Source organism: Myxocyprinus asiaticus, chromosome 37, assembly GCF_019703515.2.
Source record: "Myxocyprinus asiaticus isolate MX2 ecotype Aquarium Trade chromosome 37, UBuf_Myxa_2, whole genome shotgun sequence".
Classification (NCBI taxonomy): domain Eukaryota; kingdom Metazoa; phylum Chordata; class Actinopteri; order Cypriniformes; family Catostomidae; genus Myxocyprinus; species Myxocyprinus asiaticus.
The window spans coordinates 574,659-600,000 of NC_059380.1; the positions used below are offsets into that span (position 1 = coordinate 574,659).

General features: G+C 39.9%; 1 protein-coding gene across 5 annotated transcripts in view; it reads left to right on the top strand.

Moving 5' to 3' along the window:
• Positions 1–25,342, top strand: part of LOC127428085 (polyamine-transporting ATPase 13A3-like) — a 72,400-nt gene continuing 47,058 nt past the window's right edge. For 4 of the 5 annotated variants that reach the window (XR_007895024.1, XM_051676153.1, XM_051676155.1 and 1 more), the window contains exons 1-7: positions 1–150; positions 16,466–16,558; positions 21,932–22,019; positions 22,225–22,398; positions 22,570–22,755; positions 22,869–22,939; positions 23,048–23,131. Coding sequence is in view for 4 of the 5 variants with exons in the window: in XM_051676153.1 (XP_051532113.1) it covers positions 21,969–22,019; positions 22,225–22,398; positions 22,570–22,755; positions 22,869–22,939; positions 23,048–23,131 (566 nt within the window). In the remaining variant the exon portion in view is untranslated. The remainder of the gene's footprint in view (positions 151–16,465; positions 16,559–21,931; positions 22,020–22,224; positions 22,399–22,569; positions 22,756–22,868; positions 22,940–23,047; positions 23,132–25,342) is intronic. The other variant, XM_051676154.1, reaches the window with a different exon arrangement.

The following is a 25,342-nucleotide window of genomic DNA, read 5'->3' on the forward strand; positions in this document are numbered from 1 at the left end:
CAGATTTGGTCAGTCTTGCGCTCAGCGGCTGTCAGCAGCAGCACACACACACACACATACACACACGAGTCTGAACTCCGCGTCTCTTTGTCCGCGATCATCGCGCTCTCGTCATGACACACAGGTGATCTTCAGTCCCGGTGCTTCTGGGTATGTGTGATATATAACACACACACACACACACACACACACACACACACACAAGACAGAACCTGTAGTATGTGTGGATGTTATGTGTATTGTAGCCCTTTAAACCACTATTAAAGAGCACACCGGGTTGTGTTGGACTGTTTTACAGTGTTTAGGACTCAACACACGAGTGACTGTTGTGCCTATGAGGAAGGGCTGTTTCTCAGCTGTGATGATTTGTGTTTGAGGGAAGTTCCTTTTATTTTTGACATTTGCGATGCGTTTGAAAGCACGAAATTATCTGAGAGAGAGAGAGAGAGATCAACCGGCTTGTGACTTCCCATGATCTGTTGTAGAGTGTTCTTCTTGATTTTGGGGTGAAATCAGCAGTTTATAAACTACTGATTCTTTTGAACCCAACATTAAAGGGACAGTTCACCCAAAAATGACAATTCTCTCATCACTTACTCACCGTCATGCCATCCCAGATGTGTGTGACTTTCTTTCTTCTGCAGAAAACAAATGAAGATATTTAGAAGAATATTTCAGCTCTGTAGGTCCATACAATGCAAGTAAATGGTGACCAGAACATTGAAGCTCAAAAAAGCAAATAAATGCAGCATAAAAGTAATCCATAAGACTCCAGTGGTTTAATCCATGTCTTCAGAAGAGATATGATAGGTGTGGATGAGAAACAGATCAATTTTTAAGTCCTTTTTTACTATCAATTCTCCTCCCTGCCCAGTAGCGGGCGATATGCACAAAGAATGTGACTCGCTGAACGCGAAAGAAGAAGAATGTGGAAGTAAAAGTGGAGATTTGTAGTAAAAAAAGGACTTAAATATTGATCTGTTTCACACCCACACCTATCATATCACTTCAGAAGACATGGATCAAACCACTGGAGTCTTATGGATTACTTTTATGCTGCCTTTATGTGCTTTATGGAGCTTCAACGTTCTGGTCACCATTCACTTGCATTGTATGGACCTACAGAGCTGAAATATTCTTCTAAAAATCTTCATTTGTGTTCTGCAGAAGAAAGTAAGTCACACACATCTGGGATGGCATGAAGGTGAGTAAATGATGACAGAATAAAAATTTTTGGGTGAACTGTCCCTTTAAGCTCTCTTTGGGTAGTTGTCATCACATATCAAGCAGTGTCCTGCAGTGTTGCATGGTATACTTCATCTTAAAGTAATGTAAACAACATTTATTGAATTCTTATATAATTATTATTAAGGTGATTAAAAATAACATAATATAAATAATAAATCTAAGAAGAAATGGCGACCAGTTATAGCACTTAAAATATGCATTTATTAATGTTTGTATGTTATTACGTAATTTTGTTTTGACAGTAAAGGTTCATACCCATGTTTTGTCAACGACACATTTACTCTGTCAATGTTTCTGCTTAGTTGGATTTTAATCATTGTAAGATTTAATGTCTGAAAAGTAAAGTTTTTAACCTTTGGTCAAAGAGCAGGTTTGTCTAGTCTACACCACTTTCAGGACTTCTTAATTATTGGCTAACTTCCGTAGTAGTGACCTCTGACCTCTGTCATTGTCTGACTTCTCAGTCTGGTGGGCTAAAGATAGGGCTGGGCGATAAGGCACAAAAATAAAATCTCGATTTTTATTTTATTTTTATTATTCAATTCTAGGGGACGATATACGATTCTCGATTCGATTTTCCTACATTTAAAGGTTATGATTCAAATAACATGTTCCTTATTAGAATGCAAGGCAACCTGGTTAGAAAAATCGAAGAAAAAAAATGTCATTATAGAAAACAAAGGTGTGTAACAGAAATGCACAAAAAAGTGCAACACACAGAAAGTTGTCAACAGCATAAAAGTAAAATAAATTAAAATCTAATGGATTTAAAATAACACTGATGTTCAGAAATAATAGTATAAAATAAGAAAACTACAAAATACCTCAAAGCCAATTTAGGTGTCATTTTGATCTAGAAAATTATCTAGAAATCAATATCTAGAAATAGTCACGTTTATCTAAAAAGTATTTTTAGTATATCAATCAATTTGTATGTATAACCATAAACACCTGCAGTTAGAGTCCAGATATCAGAAAAATTTCAGTGTAGTTGAAAAAACAAGAATCAAAAATCTCAGTTTAAAATAATGACGTCAGTGCTGTGAGCACGCGGCGCCCTCTAACGGTACATGCTGAGCAGAGCAGCAAAATGAAACGATATCGCTGTTTGTCAAAATGATCGCGTCGCTTCCTAAATGTTGGCTATAAATGCAGTACATTTGAAACACGTCACAGAACAAAGCAATAATTAGCGATCTATCTGAATCATCATGGTAAAAGGCGATGTGGATGATTCTCCCATTTATAGTCTATCCATTATATGATTTGATATGAAGCGCGCATAATGGTCACGTGTGTTCTAACACTTTAGTATAAACACATACATTTCTGTTGACATCTATGTAGCTTATGTGCTTCATGACTTACACAACTTACACAGAACATAGCTATTGTTTGATTAAGCCAGTGTAAACGTGCATGATGGAAGTCTACCTACAATCACACTGTACAATCATACTGGAAATATTACCAGCTTTTATACTGGCCTCCGTGTTGTTAACATGTGACGTTGGAGCGCCCAACTGCACATATTTCCACACATGTTCAGCTTATCAGATTGAGGGTGGCATCAAGCCAAGTGCTGTAAACATTTGTTTTTATCTTTTATATTCAGCCATTGGTGGATTGACAGTGTATCCAACTACAACATCTGCTAATATTTTATGCAAAGTCTCGATTACATGATTTAAAAAAATAAATAAAACCATGTCAAAAATGTACATTCGAATTAATCGAAAAAATTGCCCAGCTCTAAAAGCCCCAGTCACATTAAACTTTGAGTATGTGCTATTATTTTGGAAATCGCAAGGACCAGGATATGATGTCACGCATGAGAGAGAACTTAAATCGCAAAAAAACAAAATGTTGTATTCAAAATGTTAAAGTATGCTGTCTCTCACTTTCCAGCAACGATAAAATCATGCAGCTTTCAAATATGTGTCATTTGAATTGAGACAAGAGGTCAGTGTGTGACGTGTCAATTTTCTATTGGTCACGTGTCTTCTTGTCATTAAGATTCATAGGTCAGAGTTCACCAAACTTCTTAAAAAAATGTTGTATCCCCTTTTCTCCCAATTTGGAATGCCCAGTTCCCACTACTTCCTCATGGTGGCGCAGTTACTCACCTCAATCCGGGTGGTGGAGGACAAGTCTCAGGTGCCTCCACTTCTGAGACCGTCAATCCGCGCATCTTATCACGTGACTCGTTGTGCATGACACCGCGGAGACTCACAGCATGTGGAGGCTCATGCTACTCTCCACGATCCACACACAACTTACCACACGCCCCATTGAGAGCGAGAACCACTAATCATGACCACGAGGAGGTTACCCTATGTGACTCTACCCTCCCTAGCAATCAGGCCAATTTGGTTGCTTAGGAGACCTGGCTGGAGTCACTCAGCACGCCCTGGATTCGAACTCGCGACTCCAGGGGTGGTGGTCAGTATCAGCACTCACTGAGCTACCCAGGTCCCCAGAGTTCACCAAACTTGAACTTTGCACTGCAGTGCATTGTGAATTTTCTTTGCATGAACTTGTGTGTGCTCAAATGTGAGTGAATGGGGTATAAAGTGTAGTGTGAACGCCCCTTAAAGCTTGAACGTGTTTTGGTACAGGATGAGCCTGTAATACATGTTTCCACTAGTTAATGTTGGTTAATGTTGTACTGATAACTGAGCCAAAGAATCTGGTGAAAAGAGAGAGACTTGTTTTTGTCAGACAGGAGAGGTCAAGCGTAGGATGGCAATGTTCAGACTTTGGTTTAGAAAGGGCAAGAGGAATCATAGCAGCTGTCAGTCATTGCAACATTTCTGCTGAGGACAAATATTATGGATTACAGGCTGAAAAGTAGTTAACGTTGGTGAATCTTTTGTAAAGACATACAGTCAGCGTAGACAACTGCTGTTCTGCACTGGTGATTTCATATTTAATTGTTAGGAAATGATACACTGAAGTCACTGAAGTTTTATTTGTGTTGTTGTGTGTAGTTGGTCAAAGCATGTTTTATAATTCAGTTTAATTTCCAGGAGTCTTCAGAATCATCTGAATCAGAAAGTCATGTGCTGACTTACAGTATGTTCTTGTTTTTTAACAAATACTTAAACAGGTAGTTAAAGGGCAGTTCACCCAAAAATGAAACTTCTGTCATTATTCACCCTCAAGTCTGCATGAATGTGTCTCTTCTGTAGAACACCAAAGGCAATATGTCTCAGTCACCATTCACTGTGCATCGTACTTTCCATACAATAAAAGTGAATGGTGACTGAAACTAACATTCTCCCTAACATCTCTTTTTAAGTTCCACGGAAGAAAGTCATACAGGTTTGCAACAACACAAAGGTGAGTAAGTGATCACATCACAGCCTATGGCACTGGAGATTCAGTAGTGGAGCACCGCTGCTGAATAGAGCGGTGCAGGAAACACTGGTACGCTGTTCATGGAGAAACTTATGTTTGCATGATTAAACTTGATTGAGAAGTGGCAGAGATATGTTGAAGGGGAAAAAAAACTCCTGTCCCAAGTTGTCCAGCACACGGGAGCACTTTATGGTTACGTTCCCACAATCAGTGTTGGGGATTGACTGCATTCTAACAGCTGTAACCATAGTGACAATATCAATGACGACGTCTATAACACAGGCATGTCTCATCACAATTTACACTGCGTTATTAAATAATCCAATCGAGGCGTGAGCTCATCCATCAATTCATAATTAACCGACAGCGGCTTTGAATTTTTTTTTTTTTTTACCGAGTGAAAGCCCGCGAGAAGCTCTGGTGGAAGAGCGGCAGGATCTTCAGATGACAGCTAATTTCTCCATCTGTGTGAGTTAACGAAACCCCACATAAAACACATGAGACGTGTGCACAGTGCAGTGTCTCTCACATTATGTGACGTGACTAACAACTATTTGTCCAGTGCAGTTCCGTTCACACTGCACAGGATTGCCGAAAATGCAGTTGTGAGACCTGAAAATTTGCAGGTGTCATTTCTGTTATAGAATGCAGTTTTCGCTCTTGTAAATAACCGACCTGTGTGTGAATGCAACCGTAGCACTCAAAAACAGGACTGACAACCGTATTCTGCTACTGTGGGAACGTGGCCTATATTAAACTCTTTTTTTTTTTTGTGGATTTTCTCCCCTTTTCTCCCCAATTTAGAATGCCCAATTCCCAAAGTCCTCGTGGTGGTGTAGTGACTCACCTCAATCCGGGTGGTAGAGGACGAATCTCAGTTGCCTCCGCGTCTGAGACCGTCAATCCACGCATCTTATCACGTGGCTTGTTGAGCATGTTACCGCGGAGACGTAGCGCACATGGAGGCTTCACGCTATTCTCCACGGCATCCACACACAACTCACCACGCGCCCCACCGAGAGCGAGAACCACATTATAGTGACCATGAGGAGGTTACCCCATGTGACTCTACCCTCCCTAGCAACCGGGCCAATTTGGTTGCTTAGGAGACCTGGCTGGAGTCACTCAGCATGCCCTGAATTCGAACTAGCGACTCCAGGAGTAATAGTCAGTGCCAGTACTCGCTGAGATACCCAGACTCCCCTATGATAACTCTTGAAAGGTCATAATAAAGTATTCAGTTCAATGTGGAGCAGTTGCTGCTTCAAGTGCTTGTGCTGTTTTATGCACTCGAGTTGTTTCTCTCTAGCACATAACTTGCATATTACTGTAATTTTTTTATATTTGTTAATGTATAGCCTACATTTTATGAATTCAGAGGCCTGTTGCACCAGCAATACGTAAGTTACAACTTAGCCTTGTTGTGGCGTAAATGGGCACTAAGTCACGATTTACGCACTACTAAATATTTGAGCAATGCACCATTAAATTTATGTAGGATGTAACCCTACGTATAAACTAAATATTTACGGAAGCCTCCGACCAGGAGTAACTGATGGAACAAAAAAGCAGACTGATATTTAATGACATCAATGATCTCATGTTTTGCGTGACAGGCTTCAGTCCTTTCGACATATATGATGTTGTTGGCATTTACGCTCGTTTAAATTTACAGGAGAAAACATTATGTAAAAAACGTACTACTTCAGCATGAAACCGATCTAACGGTGCACTTTCCTGTGTACGCCGCCGATGTCAAGTCTCAACATATATATGAAATGGATAGTAAAATGAATTAATGTCTATTTTTCCAGCCTGTTGTATTAGTATTTATTTATTTATTGTCCCTTATTCATTTTAGATGCAGTTATTGAATATTGTTATTTACATAAGCTAAATATATCATTCATGAAATCTTGTTTTATTACGTATCGTATTTCAATGGAGATATAATTTATTACCGCTGACAGTTACGAGCAAACAAGGTTTGAACAAGATCAAACTGAAATTCATGGCTTTTTTTATATATATATATATATATATATATAAATAATTCAAAAAGTTATTATTGCCTTTTTTATGTTCTAAATATGTTTATTGAGCCTCATAATCTGTGCATTATTGGGAGCAGCGAGATAAATAATTCCTATCATGCATAACTATATGATTTCTCAATTTCTTAGCATTTAATTAACTATTATTTTCAAGTAAAATAAATACAATTATTGGTAAAAGAAATAATATATTATTGCATGTATTATTGTGCAACGAGCTATTATAGGGTGACCAAACATCCTCTTTTTCCCGGACCTGAACAAAGTGTCCAGCCGGGATTTCAAAATCAGCTACAGTATTTTAAATTACGAGTAGCTTGTCAAACTACAGGTTCAAAGTAGCTTCCCCAACACTGGGTTTAAATGTAACCATAATTGAATAGAGGTGGGAAAATATCGTTATATATCATGATATTTTTCCTTGTGATATTGTATCAATATTTGCAGGCCAAATATCCAGCCAGGTCTCCTAAGCAACCAAATTGGCCCGGTTGCTAGGGAGGGTAGAGTCACATGGGGTAACCTCCTCGTGGTCATGATTAGTGGTTCTCGCTCTCAATGGGGCGTGTGGTAAGTTGTGTGTGGATCGCGGAGAGTAGCATGAGCCTCCACATGCTGTGAGTCTCCGCGGTGTCATGCACAACGAGTCACGTGATAAGATGCACGGATTGACGGTCTCAGAAGCGGAGGCAACTGAGACTTGTCCTCCGCCACCCGGATTGAGGTGAGTAACCACGCCACCACGAGGACCTACTAAGTAGTGAGAATTGGGCGTTCCAAATTGGGAGAAAAGGGGGATTAAAAAAAATATATATATTCTAAGAATTTCCATCGTAGGGATGTGTGTAGAATGAGGAGAAAACACAGATGATATGTAACAAAACAGAAGATAAACATTCGGTGTAAAGTGGCAGCACTTTGTAAACAAACTTCCAGTATCCAGTACAAAGTGTCAGTATAGAGTCCACAAGTACTACTGGGACCAATGGGGCGAATAAGAGCCAGCTAAAAACTTACTGAGTGCACCGTTATAGGGATGGGTGAACTGTCCAAAGTTTTACATCACCGTATGAGTCACATCACCATTTATATCATGGAATAGGCCTGTTTATTTTTTGTTGCGCTTGCAACCGTTTTAGTCACAGTCTGGAGCCCTGTTACTCAATGTTTCTTCACTCTTAGGTTTACTCTCAGATGTAAATAATGCAAAGCGGTCCTGCCCATTGATAGCCACGTGCATGTATCTACTGCAGTGGTATTAATGCTATAGCAAAATCTCAGGTTTACTACATTATATATACATGCACGTATCGAAATTCTCTTTCATTTAACTGAACTGAAGCTCAGCTACATTTCTTAGACCTCGTTTAACCTCATAATACTTCCGTATTGATAAAGGTTATTCACCACATCTAAAAGCAGAAGCAACAAACATTTATTAAGGGTAATTTACTCTCATCAATAGTACTTTGAAACAGGCAATGTTATATAAAAATTGGAAGGTTATCTCTTGAAGGGCCACCGTTTTTCCTTCCTCGAGCAGCGTTGACAACGGGAGCTGCTAATCTGAGACCATGTGTCCTGACTCGGGTCGCCCGTTCTGTTTGATCGTTTTATTTCTGCCCACCACCTGACTGTTTTAAGGCCGCTGATTCTTTCTGGATGGGTAAACCTCCAAACGACTCCTCAGAGTCTCTCACTGCTTCCTCCGGGACCCCGACACTCAAGTTTGTCGATGCCGTTCTCTACGATAAATGACAGCTTGATGTCTTGCATTAAAGGGTCTTGAAACATATGAGAATCTGAGATTTCTGAGCTTGTTTAATGGACTCTACGTTCTGAACTTGACACTTCATTGGATAATTGCAACATGAGAAGATAAGGCAAATTTTGCAGGTATGCTTGATGTTTTTTTTTTTTTTAATCTTAATGTTGGATAACTTAAAAAAAAAAAAATCATCATACTATAATGTTTACACATGCTTATATTTAACTATAGTTCAGAATGAATCTAAATCGGATGCATTTATGCTGCTATAACCATCACATTAGCAGCTTCTTAAACAGGATCACTAGAATTAGTGTCAAGTGTCTGTGGGAATATTTCTCATGGTCAGGGGGTTTTCCTTTTCTTTTTCCTTTCTTTGCTTCATACTTCACTATCTGCTTTGATCATACTTCCTTGACTCAAGTTATTGGCCACAATCAGATTAGAGGATTTTTCTGTGATGTGCTTGACTACAGAAGAAGGCGTTTTAAAATGCTTGAGAAAAATGTGTTTTCTCTGGATCCCAAATGAAATTCGTCCAGCTGAGACTCGAGCATGCTTTGCCTTGTTGGAGTGGCATCTTGGATCCCCTCAGCGATTTTAAAACCTTTCAGAATTAGCTTGGCTTATTCAGTAAGCTTTTTGGAGAACATAGTTCATTTCCCATTAATTACTTTGAAATAAGTTGTACATGGTACTGAATGGTAACTGAGAGAAGGTATTTGATGTTGTGAAAGAGGCAAGATTATACAGTTACCATAAAGTTACCATACTTTTACTTTTGACACTGGGGATGAATACCAACCAAGTTTGCACAATTTTAATTGTAGTAGTAACATGGTGTTTCAGAGCAAACTATTACTACTATTGTATAATGTTGTCTGATATTTGAATCATAGTTCAAATGGTCTGTCGTCCACCAGATGTGCTATCAAATCACTATAAACACAAGTGTAATGGTGGGTGATTCAAAACAAGGACAGATATTCAGCCATTAGATACACAACACACAATCTGCAGTATGGTCAGTATTAGGGTGGCACAATTACTTTGTTCACATATGGTATTTGAAAACCATAGACCATTTTCTTTACTTTTTTGTTTTTTTTTTGTTTTGGGGGGTTTTATTTCACTTTGTTACACTTGTGTTCTCGGTCAAAAATGACCGGCCATTGGAATTGAATGGATTAGACTACAAAATACAGAAATATTAAGTGTTCAGGAGCATCACAATCCTTTAGATGAGCACATATGTGGATGTGTGTTTGCACACACAAAGTCCTTGGACATGTACACAAACACACACACACACACACACACACACACACACACAGTGTACTGAGTGCCGCTTTGTGCATTGTCTTTCCATGTACACACTTTGAGGAATATTTCAAGATCTGCTTATCAAATTATGTTATATTTGGGCTCATTTGAATTGGGATAGTCTGCTCTAATTACGATATGTCATTATCTATGTTATATGTATGTTTCAGGAAGCAATAAGGAAAAACGTGACAAAAAGACACTCTTGTTTATTATATTTATGTGTGTCTGTGGGAATTTCAATTACTAAATCGCAGTTTGGCCACTGAGTGAAACAAATTTGCTCATTGCATTCTACTAATTGAGACCTTTCCAACGATATATTACACATGGCTATCTCATCCTTTTTATGGTTTGACCAACTCTGAATATAATTGTTGTGATAACAAATTTGCAAATGATGAGAACAAAACAGTTCTGATTTTTTAGGAAATTAAGAATTGGTGGGATCAGCTATATGCATTTTAAAGTCCAGATTCTAAGCTTTAAAATTACACCTATTTTGTCCAGATCAAGCAAGTGGTTATTAATTTATTATGTAATTATTATTTATTTGTATTTTATTCGGCTGGGATTGCCCCACACTGGCCCGGTATCAGCTCAGTTCAATGAATCCTATCAATAAAAAAAAAAAAAATATATATATATATATATATATATATATATATATATATATATATATATACACTATATTGCCAAAAGTATTCGCTCATCTGCCTTTAGACGCATATGAACTTAAGTGACATCCCATTCTTAATCCATAGGGTTTAACATGACGTCGGCCCACCCTTTGCAGCTATAACAGCTTCAACTCTTCTGGGAAGGCTTTCCACAAGGTTTAGGAGTGTGTTTATGGGAATTTTTGACCATTCATCCAGAAGCACATTTGTGAGGTCAGACACTGATGTTGGACGAGAAGGCCTGGCTCGCAGTCTTCGCTCTAATTCATCCCAAAGGTGCTCTATCGGGTTGAGGTCAGGACTCTGTGCAGGCCAGTCAAGTTCTTCCACACCAAACTCGCTCACCCATGTCTTTATGGACCTTGCTTTGTGCACTGGTGCGCAGTCATGTTGGAACAGGAAGGGGCCATCCCCAAACTGTTCCCACAAAGTTGGGAGCATGGAATTGTCCAAAATCTCTTGGTATGCTGAAGCATTCAGAGTTCCTTTCACTGGAACTAAGGGGCCAAGCCCAGCTCCTGAAAAACAACCCCACACCATAATCCCCCCTCCACCAAACTTCACAGTTGGCACAATGCAGTCAGACAAGTACCGTTCTCCTGGCAACCGCCAAACCCAGACTCGTCCATCAGATTGCCAGATGGAGAAGCGTGATTCGTCACTCCAGAGAACGCGTCTCCACTGCTCTAGAGTCCAGTGGCGGCGTGCTTTACACCACTGCATCCGACGCTTTGCATTGCACTTGGTGATGTATGGCTTGGATGCAGCTGCTCGGCCATGGAAACCCATTCCATGAAGCTCTCTACGCACTGTTCTTGAGCTAATCTGAAGGCCACATGAACTTTGGAGGTCTGTAGCGATTGACTCTGCAGAAAGTTGGCGACCTCTGCGCACTATGCGCCTCAGCATCCGCTGACCCCGCTCTGTCATTTTACTGTCATAGAGTTGCTGTCATTCCCAGTCGGTTCCACTTTGTTATAATACCACTGACAGTTGACTGTGGAATATTTAGTAGCGAGGAAATTTCATGACTGGACTTGTTGCACAGGTGGCATCCTATTACAGTACCACGCTGGAATTCACTGAGCTCCTGAGAGCGGCCCATTTTTCACAAATGTTTGTAGAAGCAGTCTGCATGCCTAGGTGCTTCATTTTATACACCTGTGGCCATGGAAGTGATTGGAACACCTGAATTCAATTATTTGGATGGGTGAGCGAATACTTTTGGCAATATAGTGTATATATATATATATATATAATTTAAATATGTTCAAAAATGGAGTGCAAAATCATAATTACTAAAAAGAAGTTGACAAAAATATCTAATGCAAAATCTTGTGATAGCATGTGCAATATGAGAGATTTATAAATCCTAAATGGCCGGTCATTTTTGACCGGGAACACAATGTGTTGGCACAAAACGAACACAACACGGGGGTTAAATAAATAAACGCTGCTCGCTTCAAAGTTTGTGTGCACTGCTCTGCCCTGTCTGTATTGTGTTAGTGCATTATTACGGTGTTTTCAGAGCCGTTCTGTAAATAACATATGATCCGAGTTCAGTTCTGTTTGCTTACGTGCGCTAAGCGCATTATATTTAAATTACTTTTGCATAGTTCCAGATATGTTTGTCCACTAAAAGTTAATATACAAATACAAATAAATATACCCCATGACAGCGGATATCTGTGGACAGAGATGTTAAAATGAGGAGCACATTAAACAGCTGTTGTGAATTCAGCTACACACGGAAACGTAAAAGCTCGACCGTTTACAGTAGAACTCTTAGGTTTATATTGATGCTGTGCAAGCTAAGGTTTTATTACAGAAATATATAACTATTTTATATAAATCATCATCATCACTATCAATACTATATTACAATATTAAATTAATATAAGCAAGTTGACTGGGTTTCAAATCAGAGTGGATGGAAACGGGTACACAGTGCACAGGTACAATTTGAATAGAAGACAGTGTTTTTTTTTTCCACAGTGTTTTAATAGTTAATTTATTAGTTTGTTTGAAGTTTAAACCCTCAAAAAGTGGCCTTTTTATTGGCAGAAGAACATGGGCAAAACATTACCAATTTTTTTTTCTCCTCAGTTTGGAATGCCCAATTCCCAATGCGCTCTAAGTCCTCGTGGTGGCGTAGTGACTCGCCTCAATCCGGGTGGTGGAGGACGAATCTCAGTTGCCTCCGCGTCTGAGACCGTCAATCCGCGCATCTTATCACATGGCTTGTTGAGCACGTTACCGCGGAGACGTAGCGTGTGAGGAGGCTTCACGCAATTCTCCGCGGCATCCACACACAACTCACCACGCGCCCCACCGAGAGCGAGAACCACATTATAGTGACCACGAGGAGGTTACCCCATGTGACTCTACCCTCCCTAGCAACCGGGCCAATTTGGTTGCTTAGGAAGCCTGACTGGAGTCACTCAGCACGCCCTGGATTCAAACTCACGACTCCAGGGGTGATAGTCAGCGTCAATACTCGCTGAGATACCCAGGCCCCCACAATACAAAATTTTGGTCAAAAGGAATCACTTACTAATTTTTTGTTTATCTTTTCTTAGTTCAAATTGCAATCGACTAATTTTTTCAAAATAATCACAATATGACTTTTTGTCTGGATTGTGCAGCGCTCACAGTATGCACCTCCAGTACACAGTGTGCAGTTGCACAAGTACTTGCGTGAAAACATGGCCCCATATATATATGTGTAAACCTGCTAGCATCTTATGTTAAACTATAGTGAACTGTTTGTTCTATTATATTTGTCATTGTTTGTTTTATGCATGATGTTGTAGAAAGCCTGAAAGAAGATTAGGATTTATGATTTCCTCTGCAGAAATCGAGTGCAGTAAACTGGTTTATTCAGTGTTGTGAGAATCAACACAAACGTATGTATTTAGTATCTCATCTTTTTTTTTAAATAGTGTCTGCCTTCTTGAATAAAATTGACAAAAAGTTTCCAAAAATTGTTTAGAAAGTGTTTGGTCTCAATACTGTGTTTTCACATATTGTGTTCATAGAATTCTTATTGTTTGACAATTTTGACACCTTTATCTCCTTTTTTTCCTGCTCAGTTTTATCTTTATGATGTCAAACTAAATCACGCAGCAAAACACACCTTTATTGTGACACATTAACCCAACGGTTACTCCACCGCTGAGGCCATCTAATTATTAAACCACTGCTTATCAGCTGAAATATGCCATGAGACCTCTTATCTTTGGGTTGTGAAAGATAGAGAAGTTCAGGCAGACACGCAGTGATCCTGGAGTATGTCAGCATAGGTCATGTTGTCTAACAGCGGAAAGGGTACAAGACTAAAGCTGAGGTCAAAGTGTTGGTGACCCTCGACAGAGAAAAACAAAACCTCTTGTTCCTACGGCTGTGATTAAGAATGGTATAAAGATAGCACATCAAACCCAACACTTGACATCAAATTAACCCGTTTTCCTCTGAAGGCTTCCATGAATGAGGGCCGTCACAGGTCATTGCGTATATTGTTAGTGGTTGTGGTGCTGTTTGTCTTGGGGTGGGCAGAGATGGAAAGCGAGACGGACTGCGTCTGACTGCTGAAACAGCGGTTCTGAATGCTTGTGTTCTTGCCTGTAAATGAAGCTCTTACAGAATACTGACTCAGTGAACAGACATCTCTGAAAACTTTGACAATCAATCATATGGGATGTCTGAATAAAGCTATGTGTGTACGACACACTCGTGTCAAACAGGCCTTGTGAAATCTCACCGTCACGCTTTAGTAGGGTCATACCTGAATTATTAGTTCTCTCGTACTAATCTAGTCCACAGGAGTTAAACGTTACAGAAAAGTGATCGACTGATATATCAAAGATTGGGGTTTTCAAACGATTGACTGAATTCCTCCATGTGTTTATTACTTTATTAAAATGATGCCCAACAAAATGTTGATGGAGTAATGACTCTCACGAGCCATCAGGCTTTCACAAGCTTGCAACGGGAAACTCTTGAGGGGAAACAAGACAAATGTTCTTTGTTTGCCACCGTTGTACCGCTGCATCCAAGTCACCATCCGATGCATCCTCTATTCGGCCTGATCAAGAACACATCAGGGTAATTTTATGCATTCTCAGTACTTTTGTTCGTGAGTACTGGGATTGAACTCCGGCAGTGGATGATATCGTTGAACGAGTCCACGAGAACGCAAGAACACAAAAGAATGCACATTGAGAAAGCAGCAAATGTCGAGCCCCGCACTCAATGATGATTGTGTGTAATTTGTAATGTTTACATTCTGTATCATGGCATTTATGCTTTACGTGGCCATAACCTGCACCTGTTTCCCTCTGTTATGGTATTTTAATGAAATGAAAAAGGTTTTCTCTCTAGATTGCTCACTCACAGTCACACACAAGCATTTCTTCAATAACCAACCAGTTTTTTGGGGGGAGTAAAACCTGAAAATGTTTTGAGTTTAATAACATGTAGATGTTGAAGCCGTGCACTGGTCATTGCAATATCTTACCTTCTGTTATCTTATTTTTAAAGTGTTGTGCACCTTCAAAAATGGCCAAGAGAACAGTTAAAGGAAACCTAACCCTGTTTACCCAGGTTGCCAGCTTGAACAGGGCCATGACGATTCACTTTCGGGTCGGAACCGGTGGCAACCTGTGATAGGCGCAACATCAGGACCGATATTACAGTCCTATCAGAAGGGCAACAGCTCCTTTTTGATTGCAATTCCTCCAGTTCTGATTGCATTTATTTGTGAAATTAAAATGACAGTAAGCTGGCTAATTTCAATGAATTGCTCAATACTTTCCCCATTTTAACAAAACTTCAGAGGAAAAAAAATTAGGGACATCTGGGAGGTGAATTAGCGATAAACACACATTTCTGTATGGAAACGGCTTAAGGGCAGATTTCTTTTGCGATAAACCAAAAAATATGCGACAGTGTTTTTATAAGCATGACGTCATCACGCACACCATTTTTATCGATAAAAGGTCATTTGAATGGAAACGGGCAGAAGACGGCAAATTTCGCAAATATTTTTTTACGCATTTTCACTTTGTCGATAACAAATGGCGTGAAAAATGGATGGAGACTAGGCTAATGAGTTGCAGTAATCTAACCTTGAGGATATTAGCAAGTGAATCACAATTTCTAGATCTGATTTAGAAAGTGTTTTACATTTGCAATTGATCTCAGATGGAAAAAGCTGCTCTTAACAACAGCACTGATCTGTCTATTTAAAAGAGTCTAAAATCACTCCAAGGCTCCTTGTATGATCTTGCACATTTAATGACAGTGGACCTAGCTGGTCGACCAGTCCAGGTAAAGAGGATTTGGAGGGGCTGAGAATCAGAACTTCAGTTTTGCTCTCATTTAACTGTAAGAAATTGTCTGCCAGCCAGCACTTAATATCAGCAGAGCAATTTAGGGCATTCTCCATTGATGATTTTTTGTCCAAGCATGCTGGAAAATAAAATTGAGTGTCGTCAGCATAGCAATGATAAGACATGCCATATCTCTGGAAAAAATAAGGGGCATTGTTTTTTGCAGTTTCTTTCAACACCGGGGATGGCATCCCTCGAATCCCCCCTCAACTTGAGCCCATTTGAGTTCCACTAGACTTATCCCTCCTTTTTTTAAAAAAGAAAGAAAAAAGGCAAAAATGCCGGTTGCAGTAAGACATTTACAATGGAAGTGAGTGGAGCCCATCCATAAATGCTAAAATACACACGGTTTGACAAGTGTAGCCAAAAGATGTAAACATTACATGTTTGAAAATTCCATCAGGATGGCATGATAACATCAGTCTTTGTTTAAATACACAGCAGATGTTTTAAAATGAATGCACTCGTGATTTGTCACTTTTATATGTTCTCTCATTGTGAGGTAGTTGTGAAGACACTTAATCTTTGAAGATGTTCCGCACAAGTGTGATTTGAGAGGGCTGCAGAACATTGCTGTTAAATGACTGGAGGATGTGTGATTCACGGACTTTAATTAAAATTTGCTTTGTCTTTTTCCCACAGGAGTCCAGGTCTGTGTGGCGAGAGAGAGCAAAAGAGAGCGGCCGCTGTAAAGGTGAAGGGATTACCCAGGGTCACAGCACCCAGAGTCTGAAGGTAAATGAACAAGGGTGTGTAAAAATAAGTCACGTTTACTATGACACCTTCAGAGCCTTCACAAAGAATTCTCCTCCCATTGATGATTGATTGTTCTGTTCAAGATTGTTCACGATTTTTACTGTATTACACATTAGGGCTTACAGACTCTTCAACAGCATCCACTGTGTGGAGCTCTATGTTTCATCAGTGGAGTGGTCCAAAACACTTTAAACTTCAGTATTACACATTGAAGAGCATGCAAGTGTATCCCTCACAGCCTCGTTGTCATTCCCATGAATGCAAGATGCCATTGCTGTGAATTAGGTCTCCGGAAGATTCAGAATAAAGTGCACAAGTCATATGGACTACTTTTATTGTGCTTTGTCAGAGAAGCACCCAAGAGCTCAATACTGACTCAATACTGTCATCATATAGAGCAAAAAGTACATACGGTACTGCTGTATTTGTGTGGTTACAAACGGTACTCCCATTTGGCTGAGGCAAGGCACTGTTATGTGTGTTATCGGAGCACTTTGTTCGATTTTTAACTCTTTCTTTCTTTCCTCTGTCTGTTAGTTAAAAGTTGAAATATTACTCTTGATGGGTTTGTTGCGGTCACCCCTACATTTCCATTTGCTTACATCATAACAATGATTGGACAAATACAGCTCGTAATGGTCACCGTTTTAACTATTTATCTGTAGAAATGTCGCCCATAAAAAATCTACTCCAATTGTCTATCGTCTTCTGAGACTAGAAACACATGCAGAAGGAATAATGTCTCTTCATCTTGCCAGTTATTGCGTTTGCCATCACAGTTAAACATTTTAGCCGTTCTTCTTCATTTCTGTGACAAAACGTGAATATTAGACTAAATGAGGTAAGCATTGAGGCATTTATTGGTTGTTTGTTTGTTAATAAATGACTTTATGAAACCATCTTGGGTTAAAGTGATGCTAACCCCATTTCAAAATGTTTAAAAAGAATATAACTGGGGAGTCTGGCTAACTCAGCGAGTATTGATGCTGACTACCACACCTGGAGTTGCGAGTTCGAATCCAGGGCGTGCTGAGTGACTCCAGCCAGGTCTCCTACGCAACCAAATTGGCCGGTTGCTAGGGAGGGTAGAGTGGTTGCTGTAATGTGGTTCTCGCTCTCAGTGGGGTGCGTGGTGAGTTGTGCGTGGATGCTGCGGAGAATAGTGTGAAGCCTCTACACACGCTACGTCTCCGCGGTAACGCGCTCAACAAGCCACGTGATAAGATGCGCAGATTGACGGTCTCAGACGCGGAGGCGACCGAGATTCGTCTTCCACCACCCGGATTGAGGTGAGTCATTACACCACCACGAGGACTTAGAGCGCATTGCGAATTGGGCTTTCCAAATTGGGGAGAACAGGGGAGAAAATCCCCCTCATTTTCATAAAAAAGAATATAACCCAGGGTTAAGTGAAAACACCAATTCATTTGATGGTTTTGAGATTTTGACTGGCACTATATATAGGGGTGCTGGTGGGGTGTTGTGGCCGTGTGGTAGAAAGTCTGGGCTGGGAACCAAAAGGCTCTTGATTTCCGCCCCACTGAGGGGGCAGTTCATGACCTATCACCACTGTGAGGCCCTTATTTACTAAGATCCCAAATAAAGGGTACTAAGTTGCTTGTGCAGTCTGTCAAATTGCGTGTGCGCTTGGTGGGTGTATTACTGACAGTAACTGCAAATAGGCTGGAGCCACCCTCCAAAGGAATTTCTTGTATGAGGTAATTGTACCAAATGTACCCATACCACAGACTTCTGGCTCTTGTGAAATACCATTTAAAATTTTTATTTGGCATAATGTAGGATGGGGCATTTATTGGGTATGTCATTTGTAAATGGCTTAAATTTATTTAAATATGTGACATCATAAAATCCCTGTTGTTTAGCAGTAAACTGTTGATGAGAATACCCATGTATGACATGCTTGAAACCTTGTTCAAAAAGAAGAAAATGCAGTATTGTTTACATAACAGATACCAAAAAGAAATCTGAATTTTAAATATCAAATATCTTTACCATGCAACACTGGTGCAGACTGCAGCATGTCTGAGGCACACACTAAACACAATACTCAAAAAAATGCAATCCTCTGTAGACCACGATCAGTAGATTAGTTTGAAAGTTTTTTGCATGTGCTATCAAGTTTATGCATGTTTTTATTCACACAAACCTTCAGTAAATCAGGGCATGAGCCAGATTGACGTGGGTTTGGTAAATAGACCTGTCAGGTTTATGATTGCAGTCTTTCTTGCATTCGTCATACAGTCTGTCCTATAGGAAGTAAAAAGAAAATGTTGCTCTCGTAATATGTGTATTAATTGTAGCCGAGAACAGAATGTGGCCACACAGCAGCCAGGGAAAATGGTAGGAAGGGCTCGGTCCTGAGTTTGATTTCCCCTTTCCGTGGTGTGTTGTACGGGTGCGGGGAGCAGATAAGATCAGGGGCTGTGGCAGAGAGCTGGGCATGGCCACCGACACCCCGCTGTTAAACACACACCTCACTCTCGCTGTTTTCTGCCCTGATGCCATATGTTGGGCACATGCTAGTCTGTTTCTTCCCAACTCGCCCCTCTGAGCAGTGCACAAAATCTACTGACCAAAAGAAGGTATCTTCATGATTATGCAGCCCTACTTTTGGAAAAGACGTTACATCATGAGTGTGCCTGTGATGCCTTAAAATATTGTCTATGTAGTCAGCTCGCCTGTTCAATTGGAGCCTCATAAATTCAGAAGAGTGCCAGGAGTGAGTGGGATGTCCCTTACGGGCCTGTAAAACTGTGGTATTTTTGTGGCGATCTGCGAGGGTGGCACGAGCATTCACTCTTTGTAAGGACAAGCTGCATGATTGGCTCAGAGACTGGCCAATGAGAAGGCAAAGCATGCTGCATCTGTTTATTCAGGTGATTTTGATTGGCTAATATGATTGTGAGGTGCTCTCTGAATGGTTGGTGGGTGGTTGATGAGGTTTGAAATATGAAGGCAGATGTTGCAGTCAGTTTGACCACCATGTCTGTATGAAAGCAAGTTTAACCCTTCTTGAATATATATGTGTGTGTGTGTGTGTGTGTGTGTGTGTGTGTGTGTGTGTGTGTGTGTATATATATATATGTATATATATATATATATATATATATATATATACAGGTGCATCTCAATAAATTAGAATGTCGTGGAAAAGTTCATTTGTTTCAGTAGTTCAACTCAAATTGTGAAACTCGTGTATTAAATAAATTCAATGCACACAGACTGAAGTAGTTTAAGTCTTTGGTTCTTTTAATTGTGATGATTTTGGCTCACATTTAACAAAAACCCACCAATTCACTATCTCAAAAAATTAGAATACATCATAAGACCAATAAAAAAAAACATTTTTAGTGAATTGTTGGCCTTCTGGAAAGTATGTTCATTTACTGTATATGTACTCAATACTTGGTAGGGGCTCCTTTTGCTTTAATTACTGCCTCATTTCGGCGTGGCATGGAGGTGATCAGTTTGTGGCACTGCTGAGGTGGTATGGAAGCCCAGGTTTCTTTGACAGTGGCCTTCAGCTCATCTGCATTTTTTGGTCTCTTGTTTCTCATTTTCCTCTTGACAATACCCCATAGATTCTCTATGGGGTTCAGGTCTGGTGAGTTTGCTGGCCAGTCAAGCACACCAACACCATGGTCATTTAACCAACTTTTGGTGCTTTTGGCAGTGTGGGCAGGTGCCAAATCCTGCTGGAAAATGAAATCAGCATCTTTAAAAAGCTGGTCAGCAGAAGGAAGCATGAAGTGCTCCAAAATGTCTTGGTAAACGGGTGCAGTGACTTTGGTTTTCAAAAAACACAATGGACCAACACCAGCAGATGACATTGCACCCCAAATCATCACAGACTGTGGAAACTTAACACTGGACTTCAAGCAACTTGGGCTATGAGCTTCTCCACCCTTCCTCCAGACTCTAGGACCTTGGTTTCCAAATGAAATACAAAACTTGCTCTCATCTGAAAAGAGGACTTTGGACCACTGGGCAACAGTCCAGTTCTTCTTCTCCTTAGCCCAGGTAAGACGCCTCTGACGTTGTCTGTGGTTCAGGAGTGGCTTAACAAGAGGAATACGACAACTGTAGCCAAATTCCTTGACACGTCTGTGTGTGTGGTGGCTCTTGATGCCTTGACCCCAGCCTCAGTCCATTCCTTGTGAAGTTCACCCAAATTCTTGAATCGATTTTGCTTGACAATCCTCATAAGGCTGCGGTTCTCTCGGTTGGTTGTGCATCTTTTTCTTCCACACTTTTCCCTTCCACTCAACTTTCTGTTAACATGCTTGGATACAGCACTCTGTGAACAGCCAGCTTCTTTGGCAATGAATGTTTGTGGCTTACCCTCCTTGTGAAGGGTGTCAATGATTGTCTTCTGGACATCTGTCAGATCAGCAGTCTTCCCCATGATTGTGTAGCCTAGTGAACCAAACTGAGAGACCATTTTGAAGGCTCAGGACACCTTTGCAGGTGTTTTGAGTTGATTAGCTGATTGGCATGTCACCATATTCTAATTTTTTGAGATAGTGAATTGGTGGGTTTTTGTTAAATGTGAGCCAAAATCATCACAATTAAAAGAACCAAAGACTTAAACTACTTCAGTCTGTGTGCATTGAATTTATTTAATACACGAGTTTCACAATTTGAGTTGAATTACTGAAATAAATGAACTTTTCCACGACATTCTAATTTATTGAGATGCACCTGTATATATATATATATATATATATGTATATATATATATATATATATATATATATATATATACACACACACACACACACACACACACACACACACTGTATATAATATATATATACACACACATACAGTGTGTGTGTGTGTATGTATGTGTATATATATATATATATATATATATATATATATATATATATATATATATACACACACACATACAGTGTGTAATATATATATGTATATACACACACATACAGTGTGTGTATGTGTGTGTGTGTGTATATATATATATATATATATATAGTATATATATATATATATATATATATATATATATATATATATACACAAAGTAGGATGATCCAATAGTATGACAGCTGTCGGGCTCTCTCACATGAGAAAAGTTGCAGAAAACGCTCTCAGCTTGACACTCGGCTTTAGCACTCGGGATCATGACTCGCAGAAATATCCTCGCATTGTGTTTGTGTGTGTGCATGAGTGTGTGTGTCGTCTCTAGTCAGCTGGTTGTCACTACAGCCAATGATATAACAGCTGTTGTTGGGCCTCTCACACAACTCTCACTGTACAACACAAACACACACAGAGTCTGCATGTGTTCTCTGCGTGTGTTTGCAGGAGAGCAGCAGTTTTCCAGGCAGGACTGTAGATCAGGATGGAGAAGGAAGACCTGAAGATTGTCAACAAGGGTTTGGAGGATGAGATGGTACATATTCTTTGTTTATTCCTCCTCGTTCATTCCATTGCTGTGTTTTCCTCTAAATTGTCATGCTTTGTTGTAATGAATGTAACTTTAATTGAAAAGCAAGTAGAATTCTGTGTTTGTATATTTATTAAGTATATATTTTAAGTCGCCTGTCAAGTGGAATCGGCACCAGAAGTGTTGAATTCGGCACAAATTCTCTCTCTAGGAGTTGAGTGGATATCTGCTGTGCCGATGGAAGCTAGCTCTGGTGGCTGTCGTGGGTGTCTGTTCGGGCGGTTTTCTCTTCCTGCTGCTCTATTGGATGCCTGAATGGTGCGTGAAGGCCACATGCACACGGACCGTCGTCAGAGACGCAGAGGTCGCCCTTTTACGAAGCACTGTATGTATTCATTGTGCATCTTGATTTTTTAACAGGATATCTCATGCAAATTAGAAAATTCTGTCATCGTGTACTCACCCTCGTGTCGTTCCAAATCAGTATGACATTTAGTTTAGTAAATATATCACCTATAATACCTTTAATGTTTGTCGTGTACGTTTCTGTTTATAGGACGAGTTTAAACGCTGGTTTCGAGCGAGGGTTCGGGTCATGCAGGCCCCTGGGAAGAACCCTTACGACAGCCTGGTACCTCAGACCGCCTCCCGTCAGGCCAATGACCACGCCCATAACACCTCTGACTCCACCCCTGATAAAATCACCAGGAACACGGAGGACCAGCATGTACAGGTACTGCAGGTGTAAATCCCTCCCGTCATTCCCACACAGTTCAGCACAAAAAACTCCCACAAATTCCACTTTCTGAAAACTGCAAGGATCAATAATGAATATATATATTTTGTCTTTTACAGATCCGCTATTTTACCCTCCACAGCACTAAATACTTTTGGAACGACACCATCCAGAACTTTGAAGTGTTGAAGTAAGGAGGCATATCAACTGTAGTCCCATTACGCTGATGATTTGTGTCCGTTCTGCTCTGTGAACTCTTGATACTGTTGTTAATGCTGTCATCTCCACTGATCGACAGAGGCCTGGAGGATCTGGGCATGACCTGCTCATCCATTCACTTAAAGCACAGCGCTGGGCTCTGTAAAAACCAGCAGGAGTTCAGGTAAAACACTAACTGACACTCGGTGTGAGATGCTCTCAGGCCTGTTGATGGAACTGTCACTCACCCTATCTGCCCAGTGCTGCATTGCCACTACGTCGTTCTTGTGTCTTGCAAAGTTAAACCTTTGGTTTGGTGATGCATTGAAGATTTTTGCTGTGAATTCTGTTGATTCAAATATGTCACCAATGTAAAGTTATCTCGCTGGTTAACGTAGATGAGGTTTTGTTGAATTTGTGACAGTGGTTTATGATAGTCTTGGAAGCATCTGTTGGACTGAAGATGATAAACAAATTAGGGATGTGCAAGGTTACCGTATTTAACATCGGGTTTTTCGACAGGAGCAGGGACGTGGGAATAAAGAACGATTATTGCAATGGAATTTCCTCAAACATTACTGACAATAGCAGCAAATTAAGTGCACAGTGAGCTAAATAGCACAATAAATCAAACTAAAATAATCAAACATGGTTGAACTGCGCTCTACCTGGACAGGTTCATATTTCCGTGAGGCAGCACAGCCTCTTTGGGGTGCTTTGATTTTTAAATGGTTTAAAATCAAATGGCATTGAACTTGTCTAATTATACGTAAATATGAACACCAGGGCAAAAGGGAAAAATGCTGACTCCCTGTTTATGAAACGCTGAAACTTTCCTTGGTGAAAAACAACCTGGAATCATGTTTAATGAACAATGCGTTTATAAAAATGAAAGTTCTTTTTAACTTGGCATCTAAAAATGCGGCGATCCTGCACTGTAAAAAAAGAATCGTTGAGCAAACTTAAATTCAACGCAACATGATGCAGTAAGATTTTTGGGTTCTCTCAACGACTGTTTAATAAATGTCCTCAGTAACATTACTTTGTTTAGTCAATGTGAATTTTTTGTTCACTAAATGTAAAAATTCTTGTTGAGAGAACTACTTATTTCTAGTTCAGCCAACTAACAACTCGCAATATGAGAACTTTAATTTTGCCGCCATTTAAATGACTTATATGAAGTTACCTGCATTCTTTGCCTCTGAAGAGAGAGATTTGTTTTGCAAGGCAGTATGTGCAATAGTTTGACATAGACACACAATAGACCTCAATCCTATAACACACAAACGTTAATAACGGTGACAATCAACAAACCTCATTAAGTTAAAAGATGAGCTCCTAACATCACCACACATCTATTAACTTACAATGGCAACAAAAAAACTACAAAAATAGCAAAGTCAGCAAACAGAATTTTTTTTACCATAACACTAACCACATAATTAATTCATGTTGCAATGCATGCTGGGAACTCGCACATCACTCTGTTTGACTAGTTGGGACAACATTTGGGGGAATATTGTTGGTCCAACTTGTGTTTTTATATAGATGCAAAGTAATTTACATTTTGAGTTTCTGTGACTCAAAAACCCCCATAAGCTGGATAAAATGCAATTTCATTTTTTTACAGTGTGCGCAAAATGCTGAAAAAAAAACCCGACAGAGAGTCAAAGACGTCCATCCAGCGCGTGTTAACAGTATACAGAAATACAGCACAGACCCACACAAAAGCATGTTTGAACAGCCCCTAACTCGCCCTAAACTTGGAAAAACTGTCCCAAACCCGGCCGGAAAACCCGACGGTTTCTATTGACGTGTAGAATAATCGAATTGTGATTTTGGTATTCGAGTAGTGGCACGTCGAACGATTAACCGAATGTCGACTGTCCGTGCACATCCCCCAAAAAAACCACTATATGCAACTATTTTCCTGCAAACATGTGATTTTGAATTTAAGGCTGTCATGGAGTTCAGTTGTAGCTGTATAATTTCCAGCTAAATTAAAATCCTAGTTTTTTTATTTTGTTTTTTCCATACAATGCAAGTCAATGGCAGCCAACACCTCCAAGCTCTAAAAAGCACATAAAGGCAGCATAAAGGTAATCCATATGACTCCAGTGGTTTAATCCATGTCTTCAGAAGTGTATACAGTGCTCTGTGGATGCGACAAGTGTAAGGAATTGTCATTGAGCTTCAAATCATGACGGCACCAAGGAGATTTATAGTGAAAGAGTTACTTTTTGGTCTGCTTTTTTCACCCCAAAACTGATCGTATCTCTTCAGAAGACATGGATTAAACCACTGGAGTCATATGAATTACTTTGCAATAATGTGATTAAACTGTAGCTCATGTAAACAGAATATTGTGATTATAGATAATGTTAGTAAGATATGT